This window comes from Sciurus carolinensis, chromosome 3 (assembly GCF_902686445.1).
Source record: "Sciurus carolinensis chromosome 3, mSciCar1.2, whole genome shotgun sequence".
In the NCBI taxonomy this organism is placed as follows: domain Eukaryota; kingdom Metazoa; phylum Chordata; class Mammalia; order Rodentia; family Sciuridae; genus Sciurus; species Sciurus carolinensis.
In genome coordinates, this window is record NC_062215.1 from 64660892 (window position 1) to 64679045 (window position 18154).

Sequence of the window (18154 nt, forward strand, 5' to 3'; positions counted from 1 at the left end):
CATCCTGACGCACTGCGGCTCCTCAGCCAATCGGAAAGCGCGGAGCAGGTTCAAATAAAGACGGCGGGTAAACATGGCGGACTCGACTTGTTCTGGGATGTAGTCGACCTGCTTTCTGTTTTGAAGATGTGGCGGGTGAAAAAGTTAAACATCAGCCTGTCGCCTTCGCCCCAGTCGGTGAGCGGGAGAGTCCCCACGGAGAAAGAGATGTGTCCAGAATACTGGGGCGGGGGCACTGGCGGTGCTGAGGGTCCTGGAAACCTGGGTGGAGGCTGGGGCTGGGGAGTGTGTTCGCTTTGCCCTTTCAGCGAGACTGGGATGGGAACCCACTCTTCTTATCGCCTCAAGAGCTTCTTTGGGAGGAAGGAAGGTCGGGCTGGCGGAACCCAATCTTATCTAAACTCGCTTTCTTTCTCAGGGAAAACCAGCTATGAGAACTCCTCTCCGAGAACTTATCCTGCAGCCTGGTGCCCTTACCAGCTCAGGAAAAGGGACCCCTATGTGCTCTTCGCTGACCCCATCACTGTGCAAGCTGGGGCTACAGGTGAGGTTCGCCTGGACAACTTCTCGACTGGGCTGCTTGCCCAGGCCAAGAGCTCAGAGGAACAGAGGGCCAGGACTGGAACGTAATTAATAACGATAATGAATTCTTCCATCTCAGTGACTTCCATTTACAGCTATTCAGGCCGACAGAGAGGTGCCCTAGGGTGGTTAAAGGAAATCCACTGAGAACCCGAACTTCTATTTTAGCTATTTTTATTATCTCCTCCCCCCATTCGACCTTTCCCAAACCACTGAAAAATAATATCACCCTGATTAGTGGTGGTCTCTAACATGGGCTCACTTATGGAGAGCACTGTCTGATGCAAGAGTTAGGCAGTATCCATCCACTCTAGCAGGTAGTCACAACTCCCCTGGGATCAAGTTATACCACCAGAAGGCTGGATATTTGCTCACCTTAAACTATTCCCTTGCAGAATTGCCCTTACTGAGTTGTACTTTTGTCAAAGGTCTTGAGAAAAGTAGCCATGTGCAAACTGCTTTTCAGTTGCTGTAAAAATTTGTCAAGGAAGGAGATTGACCCTTCTGTAAGGTTCCTGGAAGAAACTTGTTCGAATTTACTGCCTGTAAAAATTGTCTTCCTAAAGAAATTGCTATCCTTTTCTCTTTCTGAAAATGAAAACTATTAAGTTAATCATATTTTCCTTCTAACTCTGGTTTCTAAAAAGCTCAAGGTCAAATTTGATCAGTTCTAGGTACTCTTACTTCTGAAATATGAAAATTTGCTTCCTCTTTTTTTTTTTTTTTTTTTGGTGGGGGTACTAGGGATTGAACTCAGAGGCTCTTTGCCACTAAGCCTCATCCCTAATCTTTTTTTTTTTTTTTTTTTTTTTTTTTTTTTTTTTTGTGGTGCTGGGGATCGAACCCAGGGTCTTGTGCTTGCAAGACAAGCACTCTACCAACTGAGCTAGCTCTCCAGCCCTCCTTCTTATTTTTTATTTTGAGACAGGGTCTCACTAAATTGCTGAGGCTGGCCTTGAACTTATGATCCTCCTGCCTCAGCCTCCCAAGCCGCTGGGATTACGAGCATGCTTCACAGCACCTGATTCCTCTTTCTTTTCTTTTTTTCTTTTTCTTTTTAATTTTAATTTTTATTCGTTCTTTTTAGTTTCCTTTTTCTTTTTTGAGCATGATTTTGTTCTTTCTTTTAGTACTGGAGATTGAATCTATGGACTTGTGCATGCTTGGCAAATGCTCTACCACTGAGCTATATACTCTGTCCCTACTTCATTAATTTTATCTATCTATACCAACTCCTAGATTTTGATAGAGCTTGAGCCTACTTTAGGAAGGAGCCAATACTATTCTACCTTTTCCCCTAGAAGTGGACTGGAGTTAAGAATAGAGAGGGGCGGGGCTGAAGAAAAGAAACAGCTCTTTTCTGCAAGTGCTCACCTAGCATGGGCAAGGACTGTGGTTCTAATCCCCCACCCCTCAAGGGAAAAAAAAAAAAAAAAAACCAATTCGGGCTGGGGAGATAGCTCAGTTGATAGAGTGCTTGCTTTATAAGCACAAGGCCCTGGGTTCAACCCCCAGCACTGCAAAAAAAAAAAAAAAAAAAAAGAATAAAGAGGGGCAAGGTCACAATCTATTGTCTCCCCATGACAGGGATAGATATTGTCAGCCTATTTATGCTTTAGACTGGTTCACCTGATTGGTCTCCTAGCTTTTCTTTCCCTGCTGTTTGGTTTGTGTAGTAAGGAGCAAGAATTAGCCAAGTTCTTAACTAAGCAGAGGTTAAGAACTCTTTCCTTTTGTTGAGTACAGATAGTATCCTGCACCCATTATTGTATTTTGGGAACTGAATTGACTGCTTTAACCAACTACTTTTGTTTCCTGTGGCAGGAAGGCAGCAACAATTCATCTCCGTTGGATTTTGTTAAAACCAACAAGACAGCCCCCTCAAAGTGGCTAGAAACTTGTCAGCATGCATCAGATGAACAACCCCTAGATCTGAGTCTCCAATCCATCTCTACTCCCAAAACATCTGAGGAAAGAGTAGACCCAATGAATGACTATGTGATTAAAGCCATGGTCCTTGAACCCTCTCCAGTGGGGCAGCAGCAAGAGATTACACTTGAGGATCTTTCAGATACCATGGCAGAGACAAACAGCAGCTTTCTAAATGAGCCTTTGAAGCCAAGAGATCAGATAAGAAAGGAGGCAGCATCCTGCACAGAACACAACTTTTCTGAAGTTGTTGCTATGCTTGAAAAACCTACATTGCAGGATTCTCCATCCCATCTCTGGGAATATCCACCAAATCCCTGTTCTGAGCAACAGCCACACTACTCCAAGGAAAGCCTGAGGAACAATAGGACTGAAGCTGTTTCTGAGGACTTTGTATCTTCTAAAAGTAATGCCTTCTTACCTTCCTCCACGTTCTGGCTTTCCCCTTCAACTGCATTGGCAGCAGATTGCCCCAACAATCATGTGTATGTAGGGGAGGAAGCTGTAGAGCATAAACCTATCAAGGAAAGAGAAATGAGCTTTTCCATATTCCCTGAGGAGGTTGAACTGGGAGATCAAGCACTCGACTTAAATATAGAAGATGTTCCATCCACGTGCCTAACTCCAAATCTGGTAGAAATGGAGTTCCAGGCAGCTCCAGGCCTAGCAGTAGGAGATGCTGGTGGGATTCTTAGTTCTGATTCAGAGACTTGGATGTCCCCATTGGCGTGGCTGGAAAAAGGCGTAAATACCTCAGTCATGTTAGAAAATCTCCGACAAAGCTTATCACTTCCCTCTGTGCTTCAGGATGCTGCCATTGGCACTACGCCTTTCTCCACTTGCTCTGTGGGGACCTGGTTTACTCCTCCAGCACAAGAAAAGCATATAAATGAATCCCAGACAGGTTTGCTGGGCACCAAGGATAGTACTTTGGAGACAAAGCACCTTCTGCTGGGGTAAGTGTCCCTCTATCCTTGTGCCTCTGGAGCTCCATTCCCTTCCACCTGCCTCTCATGTCCCTTCCCTCCCTTTCTTTTCCTCATGTCCTTTTCTTCCTACTGCAGCTGTTATCCTCCAGATCTGACTGCCTTGTCTCGACGTGACCTGGAAGATAACCTACTGAGCTCTCTTGTCATTCTGGAGGTTCTTTCTAGACAGCTGCAGGACTGGAAGAGCCATATGACTGTTCCTCACCCAGAAGCTCAGGACAGTAGCACACAGACTGATGCCTCTCTTGGTGAGGTAAGAAGCTTCCTCCCAAAGCTTGAAGGGTTCTAGTGGGCCCTCTTCCTAAGAATTTAAGCTGATAAGCTGCCAGAGGGCAAAGGGGACTTTTTTTTTTTTTAAAGATATTGATAGACCTTTGTTTTATTCATTTATTTATATGTGATTCTGAGAATTGAATCCAGAGCCTCACACATGCCAGGCAGTCGCTCTACCACTGAGCCACAACCTTAGCCCAAAAGGGACTTCTTAATCACAAACTTATTCTTAGAATATATGTAAAAGCTAAGAATCTAGACAAACTCTTATTAAAGTAGTGGGTACTCAGTATACCCTGATGTATACTCAGTGTACATCAAGACTTTCCAAGGCAATGCAAACAATGAGTGTTTGAAAGGAATCAATTTCTAGATCTTCATTGTTCAAAAGTATTAACTAATTTTTTTCTACTTCCCCATTCTCATTTGCCCTTGTCCACTTTACTAAAGAAAAGCATACTTACTTCCCATCTCAGGTCTTACAAAATAATCAAAGGACAACCAAAAATATTTGTGCACATGTTGAGAAAGCAAATGATTATATAACATCATTTCTGCATGTTTTCAACAAAAGTGGAGAATAACTTTGTTAGTTGATCTTTGAATATTTTTGATGAAAGTTCACTAAGAGTTTTGACATTTATTTCCAAAAGAGTTCCTATAGCTGGGTCATAAGCCCTTCCTCCCTTTTTCCATTTCTACTGATTCCCATTATTTTTATGTATAGATTTCTTAGTGCTTATATCTATTAAAATGGAAAATAGTCATGAATTTTTGCTGAACCATGTCTTATTGTAGGCTCATAGTAATTTATAAATACTTGAACTAATAAGGGGAGGGAAGCACGGTATATTTCATTAATAGGTGATTCTCAATAAAATTTCACTGGATGTGTTTAGGATTTTAAAATTATAATATTATTACAGTGACTAGCATTCAATGGATAAAAATACTTCAGAAGAAATTTTTTTTACTGAAAGTGTTCTGGTCAAAGGATTTTTCTTTTTTTTTTTTTCTTTTTTGGTGGTGTTAGGAATTAAACCCAAGGGTGCTCAACCATTGAACCACATCCCCAACCCTTTTATTTTTTATTTTTATTTTTATTTTAAAAATATTTTTAGTTGTAAATGGACACAATACCTTTATTTTGTTTATTTAGTTTTTCTTAATGTGGTGCTGGGGATCGAATCCAGTGTCTCATGCTAGGCAAGCACTCTACCACTAAGCCACAACCCCAGCCTCCCAGCCCTTTTTTATATTTTATTTAGAGACAGGGTCTCAATAAGTTAGGACCTTACTAAATTGCTGAGACTGGCTTTGAACTCCTGATCCTCTTGTCTCAGCCTCCCAAGCTGCTGGGATTATAGGTGTGTGCCACCACACCCAGCTTAGTCAAAGGAATTTAAAACACATTTTAATTTCAATTTAGATGAACTTTCTTTTTGTGGGGTGGGTACTGGGGTCTTTACTTTTACCACTGAGTTGTATCGCCAGTCTTCTGTTTTATTTTTTTGAGACGGCCTCACTAATTTGTTTAGGGTCTCACTAAGTTGCTGGGACTGAACTGGAATCTGTGATGCTCCTGCCTAGCCTCTTGAGTTGCTGGGATTATAGGTGTGTGCCACCATGCCTGACTGGATGAACTTATTGTTGGAGAAATATTGGTTAATAACAAATTTGCAAATATAAAATATATTAGAATTAAAGCGTATGTGTGTTTATATGTGGTGCTAGGGATCAAGCCCAGAGCCTTGTGCATGCTAGGGAAGTGCTCTACCATTAAGCTACGCCCCTACCCACTAGGATAAAATTCTGAGGAATATAAAAATATAGGTTCAAGGAGAAAAAGGAGATGACATAAAATTTCTGACTGTAAAAAGAATTAGTTTTTCTTGTATTTTATTTGTTTTGGGATTGTTTTTTGCTTGTTTGTTTTGGTATTGGGGATTGAACTTGGGGCACTTAATCTCTTAGCCGCACATACCCAGCTCTTTCTTAAATTTTTTTATTTTGAGACAGGGTCTCACTAAGTTGCTTAGGGACCTGTTAAGTTGCTGAGGCTGGCTTTGAATTTGCAATCCTCCTGCCTCAGTGGAAACTGCAGGCATGAGCCACCATGCCTGCTTTTATCTGGTAGTAAAGTTATCAAATATGCATCAAATCATTACAATATATGTACTATTTATGCCATTGAGTATATTTGAGTGATTTAGGAATTTTACTTCGACCATCAGTATTGATAATAGGCTAGAAATTACAGCCTTTGCAACAATTTAAACTCAAGGGTACTTAGTTTTTCAAATTATTGTGGGAGGTATGAGAGGAAAACAGTTTAAGACCACTGTTCTAGAGGACTCTGACAACCCAGGACTTAGGAAGGAAGGGAATAGTGTTGGGAAGGAATTGAGAGCCTCAGTATTGTGACTATAGAAATAATAGGTGACTGATGCTTAGAAGATAAGGTCCCCAAATGCCTAAAGACCTCCTTTGAGTTGAAAATATTCTCAAAGTAATGACTTTACCTTTTGCCCCAAATCCTGGAAACCATGGGCTCTACATTCCTGTAGCTGCTCAGTCTCTTGTGTTTACCTTTGTATCCTTTCCTCTTATCCTTGACCTTGTTTCCCATCCCTGAATCTGCCTTGTATCTTCTTCCCCTGAAGCTTGCCAGGTTCCTTTGGAGGCTACTGAAGCAGAACCAAAGAGGGGAGATGACATCACCTTCAACCATTCCCCATCACTATGCATGTCCTTGCCGCTTGATTGCCTCCTTCACATTAATCTCATCACCTGCCTGACTGCCCCGCTCTGAGCAGTGTGTGCACCCTGTCCAGGGCTTATGGGGTGCTCTATGCCTTTCTGCATGGTGCAGTAGTTAATGAACTCCATAGAACCATGAATTCCAAGAGATCTGAAGGTGATGCAATTCTGTCTCCTTAAATTCAGACTGCCACAGCCTCATGACTCAGCACTGCTGTTCTAGCAGTAGCCATTTTCCAGATTGTGGCTGCCTGTTAGCAGTAATGAAGACTGCATCTTTTCTCTTAGGACTTGAGTCTTTCTACTGTCTCTAGACTCATACTTATCTAATCTGTGGGGCATCTAAGATGTTTATCTGCACTAAGATAATGGTCAGGCAGATAAGAATAAGCAAATACAAATGACTAATAAATATTTAAGAAAGTTGCCGGTTATGGTAGTGTACTGCTATAATCCCAGCTATTCAGAAGTCTGAGGCAGGAAGATCTCAAGTTCAAAGACAGCCTGGACAATTTAGTGAGATCCTGTCTTAAAAAAAAGGCGTGGGAGGGCTGGGGATGTAGCTTTGTAGTAGAGTACCCCTGGGTTCAATCCCCAGTACTCCCTCCCCAACCAAAAAAAAAGCTTAACATTACTGGAAATAAAAGAAATACAGCCCTGGGTTCAGTCACTAGCACTGCAAAAACAAAATGAAGAAATGCATATGGAAAAAATGACCGAATAGGAAAGAATTAAGTAGAAAATGTTGGCAAATATTGTCCTTTTGTCTCTAGGGTATAAACTAGTTCATGTTTTTTTGAAGTCATTTAAGGAAGATCCTTAAAACATTAAAACAGCTCAAACTTTTTGACGTAGTAGCTCCACTCCAGGGGATATAGCCTAGTAACTCCACTTCTAGGGATATAGGGGGAAAAGTTCTACATAACAATGACAAGTTTTATTTTTAATAATGACAAAAACAAATAATGGTACATCCATAAGATGAATATCCTGTAGTCATTAAAAAGAATGGTTAGTTAGGCACAACGGTGCACATCTGTAATCTCGGTAACTTTGGAAGCTGATGTGGGAGGATGGCAAGTTCAAGGCTAGTCTGAGCAATTATACCTGTCTCAAAATTAAAACTAAAAAGGGTTGGTGATGCAGCATAGAGTGCCCCCTGGGTTAAATCCCCAGTACCAAAAAATTAAAGTATATGAAAGGATATGTGTAGGTTATATGTCAATATTATACCATTTTATATGATGGACTTGAACTTTTACAGATTTTAGTATCTAGAGGGGATCCTGGAACCATCTCTCCAACTATACCAAAAGATGACTGTACTCATTGGTGATTTTCCTGTCCTCTCCTCAAGATGGGACCTCACTATGTGACCCAAGCTGGTCTCCAGCGCAAGCTTCTCCCATCTCAGCCTCCCAAGTAGCTGGGATTACAGGCATGTGCCACCTCTGCCAACTTAAATTGTGTTTTTTGTTTTTGTTTTTTGCATCGGGGATTGAACCCAGGGAACTTAACCACTGATTCACATCCCCAGACCTTTTTATCTTTTATTTTGAGATAGGATCTGGCTAAGTTGCTGGGGGCCTTGCCTGGCTTAGTTGTGGTTTTTCTTAAGCATTATTGTATTTCATCAAATCCAAGACAGCATCAGTATTCAGGTATATCACCTCCAGGTGAGGTGGCACCCTCCTGTAATCCTATCTACTTAGGAAGCTGAGGCAGGAGGACCACAAATTCAAGGCTGGATGGGCAACTTTGTGAGACCCTGTCTCAAAATAAAAAATGAAAAGCACTCAGGATATACCTCAGTGGTAGAGTGCTTGCCTAGCATGCATGAAGTCCTGGTTTGATCTTCAGCACTGTGGGGAAAAAATAAAAAAGAATTTTTACCTATCCCTGCTCCAGGTGGCTTCATCTAGTTTTGAGCCTTACTTCTGCTTCTGCTAGAAAAGGCACCTGTAACTAATAGGCCAGTGGGGGTTGTGGGTAGGAGCTGCTGGCACATGTTGTCTCAACTAAAAGGAGCAACTTCATTTCTGTGGCTAGGTAACTAAGAAACCTCAACATCTTCAGGAGAACCAAGTCATTAGACAGGCCCTACAGCAGGCAAGGAATGTCATGGTAAGTATTGATTGACCTTATATCGCTGCTAGGTTCTGTGAAGATCAAAAATGGGAAATCGCGAGGTGGTTAGAAGATAGTGATACTTAGCTGTTATAGTGAAAAGTTCCCAAACCTTTGCAAAAAATGACTTCTCCCTATTAGGAGCTTGGAATTGGAATCAGTGACTTTCCTCCCTAGTACCCCTGCTTTCTGCTTAGTGACTATTTGATCTAGCCTAGCCTTCTTTCCCTCTACAGCAATCATGGGTACTAGTGTCCAAAGAGCTGATATCTTTGTTTCACCTGTCCTTGTTGCACATAGAAGAAGATAAAACAACTCTGAGTCAAGAGGTAAGCAGCACAAAGAAGGAGGTAGAGGCCTTTAATGGAACTCAAAGCAAAAAAAGGACCAGACATGATTTCTGATTCTTATCCTATAGTCTCAGCATGCAGAAACCTTGGTTTCCTGCTGTTTTGATGTATTGAAGAAATTGAGGGCAAAGCTCCAGAGCCTCAAAACAGAAAGGGAGGAGGCAAGACACAGAGAGGAAATGGCCCTCAGAGGCAAGGATGCGGTAAGGGGTTCCTGGATGTGGGAGGTCTCCATTTCAAGGTTCCTGTAGGAATGCACTTAAGACAGAGAAGGGTTGCTTAAGAACTGCCTGTCCTGGGGAGTTAAGAATTGAACTACTGGTGTATTGGATGGTTGTGTTTTTGTGTGCCATTTCCCAATACTACAAAATGTGTCCTTGCAACCTCTTTCCTAAACAGGCAGAAACAGTGCTGGAGGCTTTCTGTGTACATGCCAGCCAGCGCATCAGCCAACTGGAACAGAATTTGACATCCATGCGGGAATTCAGAGGCCATCTGCAGGTGGCCCAGGCCCAATTGGTAAAATTTAAGGGCATTTTCTTTCCTGGGGTCTATACTAACACACTGGGAACATGGCCACATCCCTTCTTTTAGCTGCCTCCATAGGTAATCTTTCCTTTCTAGGCAGGACTTCACATAGAACAAAAAGAGTTGGTTCAGCAGACAGAGAATCTGACTTCCATCTTGCAACAGGACTGGACATCCATGCAACTGGATGTGAGTATTTGGGACCACCATAACTATTCCTTACTTTCAGTCAGGCCTGTTAGAAACCTTGCCTGAGGTGTCCTCTTCCGAACTGCTTACTTCCCCTGGTAGTGTGTGACGTGGACAGCTTTGCTGAGTCGGTCTCGACAACTCACAAAGAAACTCACAGCTAAGAGCTGGCAGGCTCTGCAGGAACGTGATGCTGCAATTGAAGAAAAGCAGCAGGTACAAACCTGGAGTGGGGACTACTTAGGCCTGGTTTCTCCCCCTTTCTAATGTGTCATATCATTATCCTCTTAACACTGGTCTTCTTGCCACTCTGGGTTTGGAGACAACCCTTGACTATAAGATGGCTTGGCTCGGTTATTTCCTTTGCTCTTCAGCACCTCCTTTACTTCAATTTTTCTCCTGTCTTTACTTTTCCCTGAGGATCAGCTTTATTTTCTGCAATGTCACTGCCCAGGATTAAGGTATTTTGCTTGTCCAGAAAGTCTGTCTTGTCCAAAAAGAAAAGCTTCTCAAATTCCTGGGATTCTTGATTTAGGAGGAACTATAGGAGGAAAATTGTTTTCTTCTTAGGTTTCCAGGGAGCTGGAACAAGTCTCTAACCATTTAGAGGACTATAAAGGCCAAGTAGAACAACTGAAGTTGGAAAATTGTCGCCTAGCAACAGGTATGTGTGTGCAGATGTGCTAAGGCTTGGAGCAAGGAAGTGCTTTGGAGCCCTTTCTTTGGAGCAGAAATATGGAGGGTTTCTGGCCTGATGACTAGATGGTAATTATTAGGATGCTTTTGATCTAGATCTCCAGGCTCAGCTGCAGATCCTGGCCAACATGGACAGCCAGCTAAAAGAGCTGCAGAACCAGCATGCCCATTGTGCCCAGGACTTGGCCACAAAGGATGAGTTGCTCTGTCAACTTACCCAGAACAATGAGGAGCAGGCTGCTCGGTGAGTTCCTATCTGGTCATTGTAGCGGTAGGCACCCAGCGTGTAGGACCAAACAGGATCTAACATAAGTTCTATCTCTGACAGATGGCAAAAAGAGGAGATGGCACTAAAACACATGCAGGCAGAACTGCAACAACAGCAGGCTGTGCTGGCCAAGGAGGTGCAGGACCTGAAGGAGACCCTGGAGGTAAGGAATTCAACTTTGGGCAAGGGATCTAGTAGACCTCAGGAATATGACTCTTGCTTGATGGTATTGAGGTAAGGTTTAAGATTGTGGGATGGAAAAAATCTCTGTCCCTAGTGCTCTAAAATTCCTCACTTGGACTCATTTTTTCCCCCATCTCCCATTCCTTTCCTTCCTTTCTTCCTCCCTCCCATCTTTCAAGTTTGCAGACCAAGAGAATCAGGTTGCTCACCTCGAGCTGGGTCAGGTTGAGTGTCAGTTGAAAACCACTCTGGAAGTGCTTCGGGAACGCAGCCTGCAGTGTGAGAATCTCAAGGACATGGTGGAGAACCTAAAGTAAGAGCTCTACCTTTCCATATCCCCTGCCCCCAAGCCTCCACCCCATGCTTATTTTTTCCAAGAACACTTCTAGAAGCCAGAAACACCAAGAAGAGAATTGTGACAGTGTCAAGCCTCTTGTTTCTCTCCTTGAATGCAGGGGATTCGGGAGAGGTGTTCAAAGAAGGTACCCTGGTCTTTGGTCATCCTCCCTGTTCCTCATTTTAGGGCTGACCTGGCCAGCATTGTAGCAAAGAATCAGGAACAAGATGTGGAGAAGACACGCCATTATTCCCATGAGCTAGGGGTGCTGGCTGAGCAACTACAGATCCTGACCTTCTTCCTGCAGACAAAGCTAAAGGAGAAGGTAGGATACTGGAGTTTCCTCTCTGCCCTTCCCTTTGTATTTTTATTGTATAGTTTAGTGTTTCTAAAACCCTATTTTCCCATCTCTGTGATCTTCAATGACTTTTAATTATCTACAGGACCTGTTTAGCTTGTCACTCAAACCTTCATATGTCTCCTACTTCTTATAAAACTTTTACTCCAAGTAGGCTGCCTGTCCACAATACACAATGTTCTATCTCCATTCACACTTGATCTTGGGCTGCTCCTATATCATTCTCTTCTATTTTCAAACTGGGAATTCCTTTTCATTCCCTATTGCAATCCTCGCTAGTTTGCCTTTGAAATGTTTCCAAAGCACAGGGACTGAGCAATCTCTACTTTTTATGCATTCCTCAGTCACTTATTCTCCTTTTACATTGAATTAATTTTCTGATCTTTTCAGCTAGACAGTGTTTAAAGAAAGCAGAAATTTAGGACTCTTTTTTTGGCTTCCCCACAGTGCACACCAAACAATAAATGGTTGCTATCTTTCAGAATACAGAGTTAATTAGCTTGTTCAATATTTAAAGGTATAGGGCTGGGGATGTAGCTCACTGATAAATGGTTTGCCTAGGATGTGCAAGGCCCTGGGTTCAATCCCCAGTACCAAAAACAAAACAAAACAAAAAAACTTGTGGGGTTGGGGAGAGAAACAAAAATAAAGGTACAGCCAAGATCCTGACCCTCTTCTCAAATTGTATGCTGAGCACAGGAAGTGCCAAGCAATCTACAGTCCAGTAGGAAAGACAGACAAATGTAAAGCTGTCACTTGACATGATCATGGTAGAAGTCTGCATGGACCCGCTGTGGGAACTCAGAGAAAGGAGAGTCAGTTTTACCTTTGAGAAATAAGATGTCTTCTCAAAGTAGATGACCTTGGATAATCATGAGGTTTAGAAATTTATGGGGCAGGGTGGGTATAGAGGCAGGCTCTCCAGGCAGAGGAAACAGTATATGAAAGTTTTATATGACTAGTATGAAAGTCATGTACATAGTACATTGTGTATACATTATTTGTAGTGTCTACCTTGTAACAAGACCTGTGTGGGTACTGGGACTACAGAATGAACAAGGCAAGGCCCTACTCATATAAAATGTGGCAAGGTTAGGGAATGGGAAGTAGCTCTTTATGATTGGAGTATAGGAGCTACAATGGGGCAAGGCAGTACACAAGGCTATGGAAGTATACAACAGGCCAGATTTTGAAGGCTTAAACTAGTGCCAGTTATAGAGGAGATAGAAGCTGATGAATTGAATATATTTAGGAGGAGGGGCTGGGGAGATAGCTCAGTTGGTAAAGTGCTTGCCTTGCAAGCACAAGGCCCTGGGTTCGATCCCCAGCACCGCCAAAAAAAAAAAAAAAAAAAAAGTAGGCATTATGAATATATTTAGGAGGAAGAAGTAATTGAACCTGGTGACCAGTTGGATATAGAAGTAAAACAAGAGTAAATGGTGATCTTAGATTGTTAGAAAGGTTGTAACACTCTCCTAGAATTGGGGATAGCAAACTCGTCCTATGAAGTGCCAGTATGGTGTTTCATCTTTGTGGGCCATGTGGTGTCTGTCTCAACTACTTAACTCTGCCTCATAGCTCAAGAAAAGCTATTGACAGTATATGTAAATTAGTGGGCATGGCTATGTTCCAGTAAAACATATGCAAAAACTGCGTGCCAGACTGACCTGCAGGACCCCTCTGCTCTAGAGCAGTAAATATAGGAGTAGGAACAGATATTTGATAAGGTGGGACAGGGAAAATGGCAAACTCAACTTTATGCATACTGTTTCATGTGGACTGTGGAACATTCTGGAAGATTTCTTCATAGGGCCTGGAGACTGGGAAAAAAATCCAACTGAGAGGAAGAGATTGAAGAGTCATTCATGTGGAAGTGGAAATTTAAAGTGAATGTTTTTGTAGAGTTCCCAAAACGAGGTCACTGGGGAATAGATTAGAGTGAAAAGAGGGCCAAGGACAGAACCCAGTGGTTAAGGAAGGACCTATGGGTTGAGGGAAGATATATTCAGAAAAAAAAAAAAATTAATATTTTTAGCTGTAGATGGACATAATATCTTTATATTTTTTTTGTGTGTGGTGCTGAGAATCAAACCCAGTTCCTCATACATGCTAGGCAAGCACTCTACTACTGAGCCACAACCCCAGCCCAATATTCAGAAATTTTTGAGGCCTATCCATGAAGTAGGGTCATGTCCTAGAGGAAAAGGAAATTTCTAAAAGTACATCATGGTCATCAGTATCAAGTAGGCCAGGTAATACAAGAGCTAAAAATTATCCTTGTATTTGAAGGTAAGAATGACATCTTTGAACCAAATGACAAGAGTTTTGGTGGAATGGTTGGGGGGCAAAAAGCCTGAGTATAGTAGACTCGGGAGTCAATAGATGATGAGACTAGGCAAGACACACAGGCTTTTTTTTTTCCCTTTTCTTTTTGGGATTGTCGAGATTGAACCCAGAGGTGCTCTACCATTGAGCCACACCCTCAAACCTTTCTATTTTATTTTGAGACAGGGTTTTGCTAAATTGTTCTTTCTCATTTTGAGCTTGCAATCCTCCTCCCTCAGTCTCTGAGTAGTTAGCATTATAGGCATGGACCACTATGCCCAGGTTGTGTGTGTGTGTGTGTGTGTGTGTGTGTGTATTATGGATTGAACCCAGGGGCGCTTAACCACTGAGCCACATCCCCAGCCTTTTTAAAATATTTTATTTAGAAACAGGGTCTCTCTAAGTTGCTCAGGGCCTTGCTAAATTGCTGAGGCTGGATTTGAACTTGTGATCCTCCTGCCTCAGCCTCCCAGTTTGCTGGAATTAAAGGTGTGGGCTACCATGCCTGTCTTCTTTTTTGTGTGTGTGTGGGGGGGTACCAAGGATTGAACTCAGGGGTACTGACCACTGACACATCCCCTGCCCTATTTTGTATTTTATTTAGAGACAGGATCTCACTGAGTTGCTTAGCGCCTCACTTTTTTGCTGAGGCTGGCTTTGAGCTCGAGATCCTCCTGCCTCAGCCTCCTGAGCTGCTGGGATTACAGAACTGTGCCGCTGTGTCTGGCTTCTTTTTTTTTTTTTTTTTTTTTTTTTTTTTTTTTTTTTTTTTTTTTTTTTTTTTTAATTTAAGGGGAAGTACTTGCTAAAGAGAGATTTAAGGTTTGTGGTTTTTTTCCCCCCAATTATTGTCGTTGTTTTATTGGGAGAGACAAGAATATAAACATGTTTGGCGAAAGGTGCTAATGGGGGAGTTGGAGATAGAACAGTGAAGTAATGGGTGGAACAGCACTCTGGAAGAGATAGCTGGGAATAGTTGGTAGGTAGCTTAGGAAATCACTCACTCTAGAGCTCCACTAGCATAATTGCTTAGCGTGCAGTATTTGTAAGAACTGCTGCTGTTTTTTCCTCCTTTGTCCTTAGGCTGACCCAGAGACCCTTCTGCTGAACACAGCCTGTGCTCCTATTCAAGAACACCCTCCACCTAATGACAGTGCCTTCTTGGGAAGCATCTTGACAGCAGTGGCAAATGAAGGTTAAAGGCCTGGGATTTGGGTGGGAAAGTTATGACCCTTCTCTCGATATCTTTTTCTGGTAAAGATGCACATCATCATATTTTTCTGGGCCTTCTTCCATGGTTGGTTTTTGTTTTAGAGCCAGATTCAGCTCCTGCGCCCTTGCTTGGAAGTGAAAAGAGTGCTTTCACCCGAGTAGCATCAACGGTTTCCCTTCAACCTACAGGTTAGGATGGGCTCCAGGGATCCTGCCTCATTTCTAGAAAATGTGGTGGTGATGAGTAAAGACAAAAGCAGTGAGAAGTGCTTTGCTCTAAAAACCTCAATTCTACCTGGGCTCATTTTATTTCTGCCTTTTGGGATCTGTAATGTTCTGAATATTCAAATCATACGGGTGGGGGAACACAGATAAGGGTTGTGGAAATGATGGCTATTCACCCCTTCCTTCCACACTGAAGAGCTGTACCTGTCTAGGACTTTCTCTTTCAGAGACCCCAGGCATAGAGAAGAGACTGGCAGAAATAAGTACTAAACTTCTTCACCTTCAGAGCCTGTGTTCCCTGTTGCAAGAGTCTAAAGAAGAAGCCATTGGGACTCTGCAGCGAAAACTGTGAGTGGGATGCAGTCTTCATGACAGGGCAGTAAGATAGCCACTAGCGAGGGCACAGCACACTCCTAAGAGGACAGGAATGACGTGGGATTCTTCCTTAGTTATGCTTTGCAGGATAGGCTGCAGGCCCAGGAAGAACAGCATCAGGAAGCCCAGAAGGCAAAGGAAGCGGACATAGAGAAGCTGAACCAGGCCTTGTGCTTGCGCTACAAGGTGAAGGAGGGGCCTAGAAATGGGGCGATGAAGAACTGGGGCAGGCCTACTGGCCCACTGGGAGCCATTGTCTCTCCAGGAATCTGGGTGGTGGGGATTTTCCAATTACTGTCCTAGTTTTGCCCTTCCTGGGGCCAGACATCATTAGGAATCAGCTATGGGTTGACCTGTCTTCCCAGGCAAGAAGTCAAAAACTCTAGCAGAACTCTCCCGACACTGGTAGGTTCCTTGACTGACTTGGCCATGGAGGAAGAATTAGAATGGTACTAGCTGGTCCCACCATGGCCAAACAGGTCAGACGTACTCTCCTACCTCCTAGCATGGACTATGAAGCCAGTTCTTAGTACTTTCTCACCTTCTTTTCTCTTACAGAATGAAAAGGAGCTCCAGGAAGTTATACAGAAGCAGAATGAGAAGATCCTAGAACAGATAAATAAGAGTGGCGAGCTCATAGTATGTTCCTCATGATGCCCAGGCCCCTGCTTTCTTTGCCACTAGTAGCAAGGTCCCAAACATGAGACGTGGATATCCTGGTTTACCTTTGTCCACCACCTGAGATTAGAAGGATAGAGACCTTTGAGTGCTATTGGATGCCTCTATTCTTATTCTCAGAGCCTCAGAGAAGAAGTGACCCAGCTTACTTGCTCACTTCGGCATGCAGAGACAGAAACCAAAGTGCTACAGGAGACCCTGGCGGGCCAGCTGGACCCAAACTGTCAGCCCATGGCCACTAACTGGATCCAGGAGAAAGTGTGGCTCTCTCAGGAGGTGAGTCAGTTAACAGATAAACTGGGTAATTGGTAGGGACCCAAGGCTGTGCCCCTATTAATCTGGACATATCTGCAGGTGGACAAGCTGAGGGTTATGTTCCTGGAGATGAAAAATGAAAAAGCAAAACTCATGGTCAAGTTCCAGAACCATGTAAGCATTTCCATGCTATTCTAAGGCCATTCCTACCACCACTAACAAGTGTTCTGTCATGTAACTTCTGTCCTGCCAAGCTATGCTGTTCTTTTAAGCACAGGACTATGACACCTATTTGCTTTCTAGCGAAACATCCTAGAGGAGAACCTTCGACGCTCTGAAACAGAGTTAAAGAAACTAGATGACATTGTTCAGCATATTTATGAGGTAAAGGAGGGAGGGAGGTAATCAAACTAAGGCACAAGGTCTGGCCCAGGAAGTACTAATGAGCACAGCTCTGGCTCCCAGCCTTTGCTGAAAGGTGGGGCTCCCTCTCTATTAATGCTTCTTTGTGGCTTCTGTTCCCTTCATTCTAACACAGTGGGTGCTTCCTGGGGCTGGGATCTTGGGCCTTAGGCTTGAGGTTCCAAGCTGCTTTTTCTGCCTTTCTTCCCAGACTCTGCTGTCTATTCCAGAGGTAGTGAATAGTTGCAAGGAGCTACAAGGATTGCTACAATTTTTGAGCTAAGAAACTGAATATAGTTGTGGTGGTGCCCATATGTAATCCCATCTACTTGAGAGGCTGTTGCAGGAAGACTGATTGAACCCAGAAGTTCATGACCAGCCTGGGCAACATAGTGAGACCTCATTTCAAAAAATGAAACAAAAAAGAAAAACTGAGCTGGATTCTGCTTCATTCCTTTCACCTGCAGACATTTCCTTACCCCCTTCACTAGGAACATTTGGCATTGAGCCAACTATGTTTGATGCTATTTAAATAAAGTGTTTTAAATGTATTTCTCTAAGTTCACTGAATCTTATTTTTTGCGTTGGGAGGGTGAATGAGGTCAAGTAAGAGGCAACTGGGCCCTCCCGCCTGTGTGCACTTCATACGTCCTTCTGCTGCATCCAGAGCCAGGGCTGTCTGCCCTTTCTCCCTTCTCTTGCTTCCCCAAATACTCTGGGCACTGGACTGCTTGTACCCTGGCTCTGGGCCTGGGGGAAACAGAAAAGACTCCATTCTCTTATTTTCCCCATCCCCCTAGGAGGCAGCCCCTGGTAAATATGGGGCTGAGGACAGAGAACCTCAGTTCATTACTCCATTGCCTTGAATTTGGGCTCCCTTTTGGTATCTCTTTTCCACCTACCCCACCTGCTATGACTGTTTAAAGGACTCTGCTTCACCAGATCAAGCTCAATCCCGAACATTCAGCATATTGCTCTGCATGTGGCAAAAGTGATCATGATAGACAGTGCAAGGCCCTTTCCTGCCTCTAGGCCCCCAGTGACCACGCTCCACGAAGTGGGAGGCGGACACCCACTAATAATCCTCAGAGGTATCGACTGGGGTCACTCCAC

At 43.2% G+C, this 18154-nt stretch overlaps 1 protein-coding gene across 1 annotated transcript; it reads left to right on the plus strand.

Annotated features, from left to right (window-relative positions):
* Positions 1 to 23: 23 nt before the first annotated feature.
* On the plus strand, positions 24 to 17581 carry Spag5 (sperm associated antigen 5). Its single transcript, XM_047543136.1, has 24 exons — positions 24 to 177; positions 419 to 544; positions 2407 to 3467; positions 3576 to 3753; positions 8583 to 8657; positions 8897 to 8989; positions 9079 to 9213; positions 9410 to 9529; positions 9635 to 9727; positions 9830 to 9943; positions 10298 to 10391; positions 10520 to 10667; positions 10752 to 10854; positions 11054 to 11187; positions 11398 to 11536; positions 14978 to 15089; positions 15209 to 15295; positions 15559 to 15679; positions 15781 to 15892; positions 16265 to 16345; positions 16505 to 16660; positions 16739 to 16813; positions 16943 to 17023; positions 17253 to 17581. Exons 1-24 carry the CDS (start codon positions 127 to 129, stop codon positions 17322 to 17324), a joined length of 3561 nt encoding a protein of 1186 aa, XP_047399092.1. The 5' UTR covers positions 24 to 126; the 3' UTR covers positions 17325 to 17581.
* Positions 17582 to 18154: the final 573 nt, after the last annotated feature.